This window comes from Prionailurus bengalensis, chromosome A2 (assembly GCF_016509475.1).
Source record: "Prionailurus bengalensis isolate Pbe53 chromosome A2, Fcat_Pben_1.1_paternal_pri, whole genome shotgun sequence".
NCBI classification, from domain to species: domain Eukaryota; kingdom Metazoa; phylum Chordata; class Mammalia; order Carnivora; family Felidae; genus Prionailurus; species Prionailurus bengalensis.
In genome coordinates this window covers 82,229,301-82,245,159 of record NC_057348.1, presented here as the reverse complement: position 1 = coordinate 82,245,159, position 15,859 = coordinate 82,229,301, and the positions used below count along the sequence as shown (strand labels likewise).

Sequence of the window (15,859 nt, the reverse complement as noted above, 5' to 3'; positions counted from 1 at the left end):
ACCTGTGTGTGCCTTTTAAGTGATACCACAATGAATTCTTTTGTAAATATAAAAGACCCTTGGAAACAGTCTGATAGAGCAGGAGACAGTGACAGGAGAAGGAGCATGGTGGGACAATAATCTAGAGACTAACCCATGGTAGGCCCCAGGATTTTTTAGCCAAGAAACTTAGAAAACAAATAGTATTTGTAATATAAAAGTTTGCAGTCCTGGAGCAAAGTTGAGTTAAAGAAAGAAGACAGAAAGGCAAGTAGAGTAAGTTAAGAGAAAGATAAAACAGACAGAAGGGAAGATAGATAGATTTGGGAAATAAGAAGAGCTGGCATCAGTGAGAATTTCCCTCTGGTAACATTGTGAGAGTCATTTACAGGGAGGTCTCCCTTGGTAGGCAACACCCCTCGCTACACTTGACTGAATTCTGTCTCTTGTGAGATGAAGATTGTGATAAAACAGAAAATAAGGAAAACAAGGCAGAAGGACCATGTGGTTCTGTGTATAAAATTTAAATATATAAATATAAATACCTAACACATATGTATATATTTCTGAATACGAGAGGGGAACTCTACCTTGCTGAAATGTTAATTTAAACATATATTTAAAATATACAGGGGTGCCTGGGTGGCTCAGCCAGTTAAGCATCCAACTTCAGCTCAGGTCATGATCTCACAGTCTGTGAGTTCGAGCCCCATGTCGGGCTCTGTGCTGAAAGCTCAGAGCCTGGAGCCTGCTTCGGATTCTGTGTCTCCCTCTCTGCCCTTCCCCTGCTCATGCTCTGTCTCTCTCGGTCTCAAAAATAAATAAAAACATATATATATATATATATATATATATATATATATATATGTGTGTGTGTATATATATATATATATATATATATATGTACTGTGGGTTTTGAATTAAGATAGCAAGTAATTTTTTTTGCTCTTCTGTACAGTAATATTTTAAAATAGTTATTGATTTATGCAGTATTACAAAATACTTTATATGTCTCAATACATAACAAGTTTTACATTTAGAAGGTGAGAAGTCATTTTGTTGTTTTCGGTACTGAACACATGGGTCAACTATATTTCCCACACTTTTCAGAACTGCTTCCTTTGATGAATGTATCAACGCTGATTCCTTTTATTATTTACAGTGATATTTAATGAGAAAAAGTTAACATCTGAGAAAGCATTTTGATTTATTTATTTATTTTTATTTTTAATATGAAATTTATTGTCAAATTGCTTTCCATACAACACCCAGTGCTCACCCCAACACGTGCCCTCCTCAATGTGAGAAAGCATTTTTAAGCAATGGAATTTTAAACTGTGAGTGAATGCTCTCCTCTAAACATGCTTAAAAGTATTCATAATGTCTTATGTTGAGCAATTTTCAAAAGACTCTGCAATGAATAATATTGTTTAAAACGAGTAGTTTCCTTAATTCATAATATCACCCTCATTAATAATGTCTTTTAAAATAGATGGCATATTGATTGTAAATTCAAATTAGTAACAATAGTTACCACATACTGAGTGCCAGCTTTGTTCAGGCTGTGTTCAGGTTACCTGAACAGTAATAGCTAATATATGAAGCATTTATGCTGTGCTCATTTAATTCTCACTTTAGGAAACTGAGGCTTGCAGAAGTAAGTAATTTGTTTGTGGTCACATATTCCAGAATTCACAAAGCCAAGATGCTTTGAGTCCATTTACTCAACACATCTTTGTAGGGCACATACCATATGCTTGGCATGGGAATAGAGAGGCCCCTGGGTGGTCCAGTTGGTTAAAGTGTCCAACTCTCCGTTTCGGCTCAGGTCATGATCTCACAGTTTGTGAATTCAAGCCCCGCGTCGGGCTCTGCACTGACAGTGAAGAATCTGCTTGGGATTCTCTGTCCCCCTCTCTCTTTGCCCCTCCCCACCTCTCTCTCTCTCTCTCTCTCTCTCTCTCTCTCTCTCTCCCTCTCTCAAAATAAATAAATAAATAACTTAAAAAATAATAATAATAAACCCTAGGAATGCAAGTCATCAGCAAAACTCACAAGATTCATACTTTTGTGGACAGAAGTCTTTCTCCAGCGTCCTTGCTCTTAATCATTTCGCCATGGTGCCTGTATATATTATATCATAGCCACCTTGTGAGCATTTGATACACTCCACTTCATAGAGATTCTGAGGCACCCTGGACAAATTAACATGCTTATGGTCGCGTAGTCCTGTCACCTTGCACAGCTATTGCCATTATTCCATACTACCTCTACCGTATAAACAAACATTGGTTGAAATAAAAGTAAACTTTCATATTACAAATAGTATTTGTTTATAGGTTTCTCGGCCAGAAGTTCGCCATTCCAGAGGCTAAATGTTCCATAAAGCAGAGACGCCATAGGGTTAATCTGTATTGACATGCTTTGGGAATCCCATTAAATTCCTTCTTTGTTTGGGAGTCAGTTTAGTTAGTGACATAAAAGAGACTGCTATTCCTTTGGCAAAAAACAAAATGACAACAAGAACCTATTTGTTTACTACCATCTCCCTGAATGGCACTGAACGCTGTGTCATCTTAAATAATAGATTTTTAAAAGCAGGCTTTTGAAACTGAAAATCACATCTGTGAAAAATGTCATAGCTGCACATGGTTTTCTAAATCACTGTCCAGGATGAATTTGCTTTTCAATTCTCAGGAAGACACACATATAATCTGTTTCCTCCTGTGTTCATGTTTCTGTATCTCCTTAAGTGTTCAGTAAATCACTGATTGCCATTTCAAACAAATTAAAAACTTTTATTTATGAAATAGTGGAGAGAATACTTGGGAAACTTATTGGAAAGAAAAGCAAAACCAATTTTTGGGGGTGCAGCAACTCCAGCTTTCACATCCTCAACTCGGCACATTCCCACCAGTCACAAAATGTGGTCTGTGCTTACTGTCTGTAATTTGTATTACAAAACAGTAGAGATATTGATTTTGTTTCATATTCTTTTTTCTTGTGCCACACAAGATTCCAGTGCAATCCCCAGACAGAAAATAATATGTTTTAAACAAAACTGTATGCAGCTCACAGTCATAATATCCAAAACTATATTTATAATAAAACCTCTCAAAAATGTTTTCTGGGGGCGCCTGGGTGGCTCAATCAGTTAAGCGTCCGACTTCGGCTCAGGTCATGATCTCATGGTTTGTGGGTTCGAGCCCTGCGTCAGGCTCTGTGCTGATAGCTCAGAGCCTGGAGCCTGCTTTGGATTCTGTGTCTCCCTCTCGCTCTGACCCTCCCCTATTCATGCTTTGTCTCTCTCTGTCTCAAAAATAAATAAAAGTTAAAAAAATTTTTTTTAAATGTTTTCTAAACATATGAAAGATAATATGATGGCAAACTCACACATTCACATGATCAATAAATATTTTAAAATATTATTTAAGAAACAACCATTATAGAGGTCATTGACAATAACTTTTTATGTAAATTACCAAGTATAAAGAGGAAAAATAGTAGTACTATGAAAAATGGATCCTTGAATGAAAAAGCTCCTACTGTTCAGTATCAATTAGTTGTATCCAGTCAGTCCCTGTAATCTTCTTTTTGGAAATATGATATAAAGGAGAAAGACAGCCTTCCGGAAAATGATGTCACCATCCTGAGGATTTCATTGACTATGATATAAAATGTAATCAATTCATATACTTTTAAGAACTAACACTTAGAGGCCCATGGCTGGCTCAGCTGGTGGAGCATGTGACTCTTGATATTGGCTCAGGGTCATGAGTTTGAGCCCCACATTGGGTGTAAAGATTACTTAAAAAAAAAAGAACTAACATTTATTTTTAAAATTATGTAAAATGTAGTCAGTAATCTCTGTGATTATTGTCTCTGAACCTGTATGACACCTGCTATTGAAACTTTAACATCCAAACACATTTTGAACTGTCCAATAGACAATAAAATATTTACCTGGACCTTGTTTAAACCTTGTTCAAAAGATTATGCTTCATGCAGTCAAATATCATTCACTTCAATCTCTGATTATTCTTCTAATACAGTATTCCCCAGGTGAAAATACATTTTGACTATGTAAAGTTAAAGTTATGATTCAGTTAAAGGCTATGATTCAGAATTGGCTTTGTAGGAGGAATTTTTACTTATTTTTAAAAAAAGTTTTTGATGTTTATTTACTTATTTTGAGTGAAAGAGAGGAAGAAGGAATGAGGGGGGGGGGCAGAGAGAAAGTGAGAGAGAGAATCCCAAGCAGGCTGTGAGCTCAGGGCAGAGCCCCACTTGGGGCTCAGTCCCACAAACCATGAGATCATGACTAGAGCCAAAACCAAGAGTCACATGCTTAATTGACCGAGCCACCGAGGCACCCCTGTAGGAGGTTTTTTTAAATTCAGTGTTTTATAACTGTTTTAAGTCTGTTAATATTTTTAGAGAAAATGCAACAAAGGAGTATGTTTGATAATAGAAGTTTTTTATTCCACTAATAAAATTTCAGTTAGTGAAACATCATCTAACATCTGTGCAGTATTGAAAACATTATTTTAGAGGCACCTGGGTGGGTCAGTCAGTTGAGCTTCTGGGTCTTGATTTTGGCTGAGATCATGGTCTGACAATGGTGAGAACAAGCACTGCGTCAGGCTCTGTGCTGATTGTGGAGCCTGTGTGAGATTCTCTCTTTTCCTCTGCCCCTTCCGCACTTGTGCTGTCTTGAGCATACTCTCTCTTGTGCTCTTTATAAAAAAGAAGAAAGAAATGAAAGAAAGAAAGAAAGAAAGAAAGAAAGAAAGAAAGAAAGAAAGAAAAGAGAAAGAAAGAAAGAGAAAGAAGAGAGAAAGAAAGAAAAGAAAGGAGAGAGAGAAAGAAAAAGAAAGGAGAGAGGAAGAAAGAAAGAAAGAAAGAAAGAAAGAAAGAAAGAAAGAAAGAAAGAAAGAAAGAAAACATTATTTTGATCTAGGTGGCAATATAAAAGTAGGACAGAGGAGCGGAAAAGGAAATAGAAAGAAGATGAATAGAAGGAGGATATGTCTTACAGACACGTTTAGATTGGATCACCCTTAAGGATCCACCTAATGTATAATAAGAAACTGATAAGGGCTTATAGTCTGGGAAAATATAATGAAAGAATGGAATGGACGACAGAGTGTGGCATGATGTATATGAAAACACTCCACCCATTTGATAGCAGTTTTGTTAACCTAATTCTTTAGTATAGCTTCCAATACCTAATATTTATATGTAGATTATATAAATCAGGAATTTTAAGACTTTAGGGAAAATACTCAGGTTGATTTCTGAGGTATTTAGGATTATTTGATAGTTATCTAGTTGCGTTTGAGGGATAGACAAGCCTAGGGTCCTCTTACTATGGCACCAGCTTAGTCCCCCCTGGAAAAATATTCTTATTTGAATGGAGAACATTTGACTTGAAAGTGATCTGAATGGAAAATTCAAGTTTATAAGGAAAAAAATGTTTTCAGTGATATTATCTGTGCCTCCTCAGTCACAAGTTCTCTCTTTCATCTCTAGGCACCTGCAATTTAATATAATACCTACTAAGTACAAGGCATTCAACACAAAGGTTCTGAGGTCGTGATTACTATCCTCAAACAGGAGATAAATGTCTCCACTTCCTAACTATTGGCGAAGGCTCTGAAAAAAAAGATCTTTGACTATTCTCCAAGGGAGTGAGATAAAGCAATTCAGTGTAAAAAGCAAAATGTTAGGTTTAGTATGCCTCTGGTTTCAGAGCATAAGAAACTTGGACTTGGGGGGACATCTACGTTGCTCAGTCAGTTAAGCATCTGACTCTTGATTTCAGCTCAGATCACAATCTCACAATTTGTGAGATTGAGCTCCACATGGGGCTCGGCGCTTATAGTGTAGAGCCTGCTTGGAATTCTCTCTCTCCCTGTCTCTCTGCCCCTCCCCTGCTCAAACTCACTCTTTCTCTCAAAAATAAATAGGGGCACCTGGGTGGCTCAGTCAGTTATGCGCCCAGGTTTGGCTCAGGTTATGATCTCATGGCTTGTGAGTTCGAGCCCCGCATCGGGCTCTGTGCTGACAGCTCAGAGCCTGGAGCCTGCTTCAGATTCTGTGTCTCCCTCTCTCTCGGACCCTCCTTCACTTGCTCTCTCTCTCTCTCAAAATTAAATAAACATTTAAAAATTTTTAATAAATAAATAAATAAACTTAAAGAAAAAGGAACTTGGACTTGGGAATCAGATATATCTGGGTTTAATGCTACCTCTTTTGGTTTCACATACTAGCTTCATAACCTTGGGCAAGTTGCTTACCTTCTCTGAACTTTTGTTTCTCTGTCTATAAAAATGGAGTTAAAAATCTGTAGCCAAAAAGGCTCATTAGCATTAAATGAGGTAATGAGTATGAAAGTTCTAGTACAGTCCCTGACCAAGTAGACAATCAGGAAATGTTACAAGATAATAACTTTCCAAGGTGTATGCACCATAATGTCAGTGGCTTTTGCTGTCGAGGTGAAGCATTTTCTGTGTGAGAAGAATGTTTCCCCAGGAAGATAAGATGTTATTATTTAACCTGCTGCTTTTGTCAGTTTGTCTAAGGTTAAACTTACAAAAAAATACAGAAATCTCTAATTCATTATAAGTCAGCCTATCACATCTTCAAGACCATTCTGTTACAAATTTAAACTAGAATTACGTAGTTGAATGAAATTCCACTTCTGGCTTGTTCCACTCCTCCAGATAGATTTACTGTATGGTTTAACATCAGGGAAAAGTTTGGGTAAACCATTTATTAAGGTTTTTATCCAGTTTTTTTTAAATATGGCATTGATTGAACTTGAATAGCTACTGACTTGTATTCACTTAATCTCTCAATTTTCATGATCATTACATTAACTATATCCATAAAAATACATACAGTGGTAGGATATTATGATTCAATATTCCTAGAAAATATCTGTTCCATTCCCCAGCTAGGGGAAAAAAAGTTCTTTGCAAATGCAGCATATGTGTGTGTATGTGTCTCTGTTAAAGAAACTAGTATCAGAATATAAGATTATATAAGATTAGCGTCTTACCGTCTTGTCATTTGTGTTCCACACAATTTGATAGACACAGAAAACTGATGTCCTGTTTGAATCTACTTTAGCAGTGGAAGTAAAAGGAAATCATATCCTCAAACTTGAGGAAACGTGGTATGTAGATTGTGAAAAGTCCCTCAGTGATCCCATTTAGTACACTGTTTCCTGTCCAATGTTTAATCCTATCTTCAAAGGTAATTGTTGAGGTTAAAAATATATAATTTAAGGGAAGTAGAAAAGCCACTTGTTCTGTTGTCTCCCAAATGCATTAAAAATATCCCCTTTGTAAGTCATCTTGAAGAAGCACGCAAATTACAAGGCTGGGGAGAGTCAGTATTGAAAAACACTGCACTGTATCTTCATGTGATGTTTAAGACTGCTACCCACATTTCTTTCAGAATCACTTCAGACGATCAGCTAAAAATGCCGTTAACTATAAGAGACTCCATCTGCCAAAATGTATTAAAGTGATATACCATTAATGCTAGTTCAACCTCAAAGAAATCATCCTGTAATGAAATGCTTTGTAGAAACTCAGGAAAGCTAGGAAACTCACAGTTTTCTAGAAAATTAGCCAGTATTTGAGACCGATGGTGGTGTGATATAGAAATGGTAACTTGACTTCCTGTAATGGCTTAGTAATGGCTCCTTAATACTTCACCATAGCCGTGTTTGCTTTTGTGAATTTGTCTTACACACTTAGAAATAAATGACTTTTATCCATAATGGAGGAAGGGTTTCGAAGAAGCAAATGTGTGGAAAAAGAAGGGAAATTTATTTTCCTTGCCCACTTCCCAATATTTCTCCCTAACACATAAACACATAAACATGAGCAAACCTTACACATTATGCATGCGCGTGCGTGCGCGCGCGTGCACACACACACACACACACACACACACACACACTGAATTGAAGGCATCTCTATAAGAATATTTTTTAAAGTGAATTTGTCTTTTTCAAAATGGGAGCAGCAAACACTTAATTCAGTCCGTTATCATACTTGGGATAATCACAGCCTCCTTCCATGGGTGTCTTTAGTTCAGAGGAAAAGACTAGGTGATAGTCCATGACTATAAATGAGGACCAGAATGAGATAAAAGTGTCTACAATACTTTAGTTGCTTCTGACACTCTATAATAAAGCACCGTCAGACTTTACAAAGGTCAAATTGGGAGAAAACAGAAGCTAGCACACTCTCTTGATGATTTATAATTTGACCAAATTCACAGCCTTTATCTGATCAAATTATTAGAGCCCTGCTTAGAAGCATCAATCATGGTGGAGTTCCTAAATGTGAAGAAAGTGAGGGAGAGTATTTTCTCTTTACTACACATGAAAGTCAGAAATAAAAGGGAATCTTCTTCAAGAACAGAGACCTCATGACCCAAGGATCTTAATGTCTCAGTTTTTAAATCAGACGATGGCTCTGTACATAGACAGGATGTTTGTCCAAAAAAACACTTATATGCAGAAACACCTTGGACTTGCTTCCCCACTGCCCAGCTTGCCTCCTCCTTTTCTTCCTCCCTGCCTTGAAATTATCTTCATGAGATAGACACCTGGGCTCTAGAAGTTTGCTATTAAGTAACCTGCCTGGGAGAATTTTCTGACCTTTGCTTTAAGTGGAGGTTTGTTCATCTGGTTATCTAGCTAACACTTATGGCTCTGACACAATGAGAAACATGGTTAAATTTCAATGAAGAGAGAGAAAATATATGTGAAGCTATTATTTGATTTTCATCGTTATCACCTGACTTTCTTACAGTTGTGTTCAAATATTCCTATTATCCAGCTTTAATTTCTATTTCTAAAGGATTTTTTACTTTTCTCTTTCACGTTACATTTATTGGCCCTTTGACTCTTCCTTGTATAAACCTCAAACTTTCCACACCTGTGACTTTGTTCGTTCTTTTTCTGAAGCCCTCGCAAATGTCACATCCTTGATAATCCATCCATTGGTAGATGAGATCATTTGAGACAGCTGTACCCAGTCAAGATTTTAGCTCCAAAGAGCAGTTTTGAGCTTTTCAGAGGTTCTCAAATTTTAATATGCATAAAAATCACCTGGAGCGCTTGCCAATAACATTCTGATTTGGTAGTTCTATGAAGACCCAGAATAGGTATTGTTAATCACCAGGTGATTCCAATGCAGGTGATTGTAGGACCTCTTTAAGAAACATTGCTCCAAAAACATCTCTGTTTTTAAAATTTCTGACAGAAGACTTCCCAGAAAACTTTCTTTTTTCAAAACAAAAATGTCATTAAAATGACCATTAATTACCAGAAATTCGATTCCAGAAATGTTAGAATACAGACATTTTTATCCTCTACCTTCCTAGCTGGGTTGGAGGTATTTAGACGGAAGACAGCTAAATATGGGTTAATGCAATTGCTATTAATCACTTTTTGAGAAAATGTAGGCATCCCAAGAACATGCTGTAATTTTCATCACTTTTATACTGCCTCTGCCAGCTTGGTAGTTAAGGAGTAACAAAACAACTATTTATGAAAAGGGCAGGTTTAGGATGAAAATAATTATTTTGCAAAAGTGAGGAAACAGTATCAGAGCCTGCGAACTGTGCTCTTCCAACTGGAGAATCCTGTATTTGTAATAAATTCCTTTTGCTCTGGATGAGTTCTGCATTTTCAATGAGGTTAACTTGGCAACATTCTAGTTGATTTTAATAAAAATAGCTGCTTTGAGGACAGGGAGCTGAGGTTGCCAAATTTACAGCTGCCTTGCACAATTACTCTTACACCTCCTTCAGGGCTACTTAGAACCAGTAAGCAAATTAAGTGTATCGATTGCAATTTTGTTGGACTAACACCCCCACCTTTTTTTTAAGGAATAAACTTGATTCCTTTCAGTATGTGTCTGTTCAGAGTGATCTCTTTTCTTTTCAGCCATAACACAAAGACAACATCATGGCTGGATCCACGACTTGCGAAAAAGGCTAAACCTCCAGAAGAGTGCAAAGAAAATGGTAGGTTATTAAGTTTTTATGATGTTTCGGCGTTGCACTTTGAGAATGTTTGTGTTTCTTAAAGGAGGGTCTCATCTAAAGAAGCAATAATCTAGTTGAACCAATTTTAAAGATGTAATATTTAATGCTCAGATAGGAGAGAGAATTAACGCGGCATTTCAACAGTGCCATGTGGTTTTCCTTTTTCTCTCTGAGGAGACTGTGCCGGATATCACATCTCTGTCATCTCTGTTGGTTCTCTTTGACTCCTGGCCTGACTTTCCACCACCTTCTAAGGACTTTTTGTTTGCAGTATGTCTCTCTGAGGACTCTGATCTTTTCACTGGAATCAAACATGATGTATAGAGAAACACTATTGTGGAACTATAAATGATATGGATTTTTGTGTTCAGAGGCTAGTTATTCTGCTAGTTATTAGGATCTATACATACACATGGCTACTTTCTTTTAATCAAACATTTAAATAAAATAGCCAATTGTATGAGTGTCCTGGGTTATCCTTAGTATTTTCTAGTTTGCAATGTAATAATATTAACTTGCTTAGAAATTGACTGTTCTCATGTATGTGAAGAATGCTTTTAAACAATCTTGAGGATTACATGAGTGTAACCCTTGTTTTGAAATTAGTAAATTATTTAGATGAAGTCTGTTATAGATAATACTTATAATTTTTAAAGATATCGAGTTTAATGCTAAAAGAACACTTCAAGTTTAGCTAAAATGATAAAAAGCATACTCTCCTGATGATTTATTATTTGACCACAATCAAGCCTTTATCTCATCAAGCTATCAGAGCCCTGTTCAGACGCATCTATCATTGAGGAGTTCTTAAAGGTGGAGAAAGTGATGAGGAGAATTTAAACTTTCAAAAAAGTTTTTAAAAAGTCCACCTTTTAAAAATTCTCTAATTCTAAAAGTCCTTTCCTTTTAATGTTAATTCTGGCACTCTCAGGTAATATTATGCTGGCATTGTTCATTTCTATTAGATAACTGTTCACAAGCTAATTATACACTGAGTTAAATTAAAAATTACAGTATACAATTTGTGTGTACATATTTTGATGCATAAATATCCAGTTTTTAATCACTATCTATGTTATATTTTATAGTCATAGCTATATCTGTGTGCCTTCTGTGTGATAGTGCCACTGCAGGTGGTTGAATCACATAAAATTATTATGTGCCCTGGATTTTCGAGCACCATTAGGTTGTATATTTCATTGACACCAGTAAGGCATGTGCTGCAAATTGGAATAGGTTATAAATTAAAATGGCCTGATCTGTTATATACGGAAGTTACTGTTTACTTTTGCCACAGATGTAAAGCCTTAGTATGTCCTAACTAAAATGAGTTTAATGATGTGCACTTCTATGACATATTGAACTTCTCAGCTCTCTCGTTCCTTTGAGTTATTCTTTTCATTAGAAAAAGCTATTAAAATGAAATTTAAAAATTCTGGGAGAGATGTAGACATAAAGACATTGCATAATTATAGTATTCCAGTGTTACCAGTTTTTCCCACATCTGCACTTGTCTGCCTTCTCATGATGGTAGATACCTAAAATATGATGCCAATGTCTGTAAAGTACATATCATTGAAAACCAAGCCCTAGAATACAGTCTTGTTGTTCACAATGACTTATAACTGGTCAATTACTACTTGTTTTCATTCTCTACAAAATGAATAATTTCTGGATTTTATTCCATATATTATTGGAATGGTTTACAATGGTAATTAACATCTAATTAGTTAGAATACTGTATTTTCCAGACACATATTTTAAGTTTTCTTGCTAAGAAAAGTGCTTTTAGGTAATACTGTTACTTCTGTTTTCTTTTTCTTTCTTTTTTTTTAAACATGGGTTAAAATTGCATGTTTCAATGTTGGATGTTAATGCATTTTTGTTGCGCTCACCACCGAAGTCAGGCTTCTTGCACGTATCACAGTTCCACTCAGACCAAACAAAGTCATTTTCTGAATGGTGAAATGTGTGTAAAATGTGTCTAAAAAATTATAGAGGCTCAAGATGCTAATATCTTTCTCCAGCAAAGATTTATCCTTCTTATGCCAGTGAGATAGAGTGGAAGCTGATTCCTTAATCCAGTCTGGAGTCGGGCCAGTAGGAGGTTGGGTTGAGTTTTGGTAAGACTCAATTTATCTCTGGTTTGTTCCTGTTCTTAGGATGTTTGCCCAGGGTTTTCAACGAACAGCCTATTGCAGGTCAGCAAGCATTTTCTGTAAAGGGTCAGGTAGCCTGTATTTTAGGCTTTGCAGGTCATCCTGTCTGGTAACTACTCATTGTGCAAAAAGGCAAAATCAATATATAAATAAAGGGCATGGATGTATTCTGATAAAGCTTTTCTCATGAACAGAGAATTTGAGTTTCCTATAGTTTCAGAATTTGAGTTTCAAAATTCGTTTCTCTTGTTGTTTTGTTTTGCAGCCATTTAAAAGTATATAAATTGTTCTTCATTTATGGACCATACAGAAAATAAGGGCAGACTGAATTTGATCCACAGGACAAACCCAGACCTAGTGTATTCGTGTGGGGCTTTCCTCTGGCAGATCTTAAATTCCAATATTTTTTATATTTTTTTAATGTTTATTTATCTTGAGAGAGAGAGAGAGAGAGAGAGAGAGAGAGACTGAGCATGAGTGGGGGAGGGGGAGAGAGAGAGAGGGAGACAGAATCTGAAGCAGCTCCAGACTCCTAGCTGTCAGCACAGAGCCCGATGTGGGGCTTAAACCCACCAGCTGTGAGATCATGACCTGAGCCGACGTCGGACATTCAACTGACTGTGCCACCCAGATGCCCTTTGAATTCCAATATTTTAAAAATAATGTTTTTCAGGCATCTGGGTAGCTCAGTTGGGCGCCTGGGTGCCTCAAGTGTCAACTCTTGATTTTGGCCAGGTCATGATCTCATGCCTTGAGTTTGAGCTCTGTGTTGGGCCCTCCCTCTCTCAGTATCAATAAATAAACTTAAAAAAAGTAAAAATAAAAATATTTTTTCTCCTTAGTATTGCAAGACTGCCAAAAATCTGTGGTGCATTTCAGGAGTTTTTGCTTAGCTTTTTGCCCCTAGACCTTGAAGCATCTTAATCTGACAGATGTTATCATGGGATAATGGGTTGTGTGTTTAAAATCTCTCGAGAATATATTTTGTCACTCCAGTCCCTCAGGACTCCTCCATGTTCTGCTCATTTCCCTAACCTCCAGCCTTGGCCTTCTACCTAGACCAAGTCTAGAGCCTTCCCACAGCCCAGAATCAAAATCAGCTGCAAAATCTTCCCTCGCCTCTCCACTTTTCTCCTCTTTGGAATCTTAGACCTGTTGTTTCTCTTTAAAATGTTTAGTTTTTGCATTTTGTATAGATTTTCTATGTGTTCTCATGGCTTATAAGCTTCTCACTTCATCTACCTAGAAGCAAGTTTTAGTGCAGTAATTTTTAAAGTGAACATTTCACACCTTACTGGGTTGCATACCATAAATTCTTTATTATTATTGTAATTAACATTTTACTCTCTCAAAATTAAATCCCATGATGTTGTATATGCATGCATACTATTAGAAATGTACATATGTACATGTGGATATTGATAGGGACCTGTACACGTTGGCATTTTTAGGTTTGTTTACATCAGTGTGTAAAGTTAATTCCTTGGTCAACTATTAAAAGAAGAAGCTGAGTGAAAGATGGAAGGGAGGTATCAACTGATTTAAATTGTTCCTGGGCTAACGAAAAAACTAGGAAATGTTTTCTTATTGTTATCAAGGGGGAAAGGGAAACATAGGTTGCTCTGTACAATCACTTACTGTATTGACACCAAAGCAATCGTTTTGATTATTATTTGAAGGATAGTGCTGCTACTGAATAATACTGCTACTGAACATGAGAGCATACTGTCTTTCACAATACAGTTGAAAATAATGAAGTCACTCCATTCTGTGCATTTGTCATCACTCTGCGTTTTTTGAGTTTTAGCACCAGTCTACATAGCAGAAAAAAGTCTCCACCTACTGCTGGATACTAATATTAGTATTTGGGAGAGTGCCTTTTAACAAGCCAATATAGTCTTTTACAAGACCACAGAAACAGCAGTTAACTATTAAATAATTAGGATGCAAGATCAGTGAACTGTGTACATAAAACATCATCATATTTGTCCTTGGCCATCAGAATTAGTACCAAGGGGTTTCTCCTGAGACATTTCCAATCACAGACATCCCAGTGGTGACACATCCCCCATGAATCACTGAACTAGGGGAAATATCAAAAGCGATTCAAACCTTATAGGGCTATTCTTTCCTTAAAGCTGAAATTTAATTAAATATCACATTCAGGAGAGGAAATCGTGTGAAATTTGGTGTCTAGGAAGGCTCTATTCCAAACACAAATCTGTGGGTTCTTGGGCAACATGCTTAATTTCTGAGAGCCTAGGCTTTTTTACCTGTAAAATGGGAAGGATATCTGTTTCATGCTGATTTAGTTACACATATAAGAGGGACAGTGTTTATGGAACCACAGGCTCTCAGTAACTGCTCCTTTCTTTTCCTTCTGGTGTGTTCTGAGCCAACAAATTAGCCTCATAGAAGACAAGGGGAAGAATTCAGAATAGTTGGTCTACCTTAAGAGCCTTCAGTTACTCTAGTGTCCTGGAGAGATGGAAATAGACAACCCACGTAGGCTAAAATTATCCACCTACCTAATTCCAGCCTAATATCAATAGATTGGAGCTTGTCCCTCTCCATTCTGTTAGAATGGCTTTAAATGCTCCCAAAGTTGTAATCACAGCTGTACAAACTGGGTGGCTTAGTTCTTATATTCTATGTCTATGAATTATAAAGGAGTTTTGTCATGTTACTATAAAACAAAAATCACATAATCTTCACCTGGTTACCTACATGAGAACTGCATTTCCATCGGCATTAAGTAAAGTTTTGAGATATTACTTAATCTATCTTTTAAAAAAATGGTGTCCAAAATGCTCATGAATGAAGACAGCATAAGCTATGTGTTGTAATATTTATTAAGTGAATTTTTTATTCAGGAGAAGGAGGTTGCCTCCTAAAATAATAGAAAACATTAATTTGTTTTAGGTCATTTCTTTTGTTTTCTTTTTTAAGTTTTTTATTTAAATTCCAGTTAACATACAGTGTGATATTAGTTCCGGGTGTAAAATTTAGTGATTCATCAGTTACATACAACACCCAATATTCATCACAAGTGACCTCCTTAATACCCATTATGCACTTAACCCATCCTCCTGCCCACCTCCCCTCCAGAAACCCTTAGTTCATTCTCTATAGTTAAGAGTCTGTCTTCTGGTTTGCCTCTCTCTTTTTCCCCCCCTATGTTCATCTGTTTTGTTTCTTAAATACCACATGTGAGTGAAATCATATGGTATTTGTCTTTCTCTGAGTGACTTATTTCACTTGGCATAATACTCTAGTGCTATCCATGTCATTGCAAATGGCAATATTTCACTTTTGATGACTGAATAATATTCCATTATATATGATAAATTTATATATATTAATATTCTATACACACACACACACACACACACACACACCAGTTCTTTATCCATTCTTCAGTCAATGGACATTTGGGCTCTTTCCATAATTTGGCTATTGTTGATAATACTGCTATAAACATCGGGGTGTATGTGTCCCTTCCTTTTGGTATTTTTGAATCCTTTGAGTAACTACCTAGTAGTGCAATTGCTGTATTGTAGGGTAGTCTATTTTTAACTTTTTGTGGAACCTCCATACTGTTTTCCAGAGTGGCTACACCAGTCTGCATTCCTACCAACAATGTAAGA

The 15,859-nt window shown here is 36.5% G+C and overlaps 1 protein-coding gene across 5 annotated transcripts in view; it reads left to right on the top strand.

Moving 5' to 3' along the window:
• MAGI2 (membrane associated guanylate kinase, WW and PDZ domain containing 2) overlaps positions 1-15,859 on the top strand; it is a 1,357,364-nt gene that overhangs the window by 881,734 nt on the left and 459,771 nt on the right. For all 5 annotated transcript variants that reach the window (XM_043588690.1, XM_043588689.1, XM_043588693.1 and 2 more), the window contains exon 6: positions 9,953-10,032. In XM_043588690.1, the coding sequence (XP_043444625.1) occupies positions 9,953-10,032 (80 nt within the window). The remainder of the gene's footprint in view (positions 1-9,952; positions 10,033-15,859) is intronic.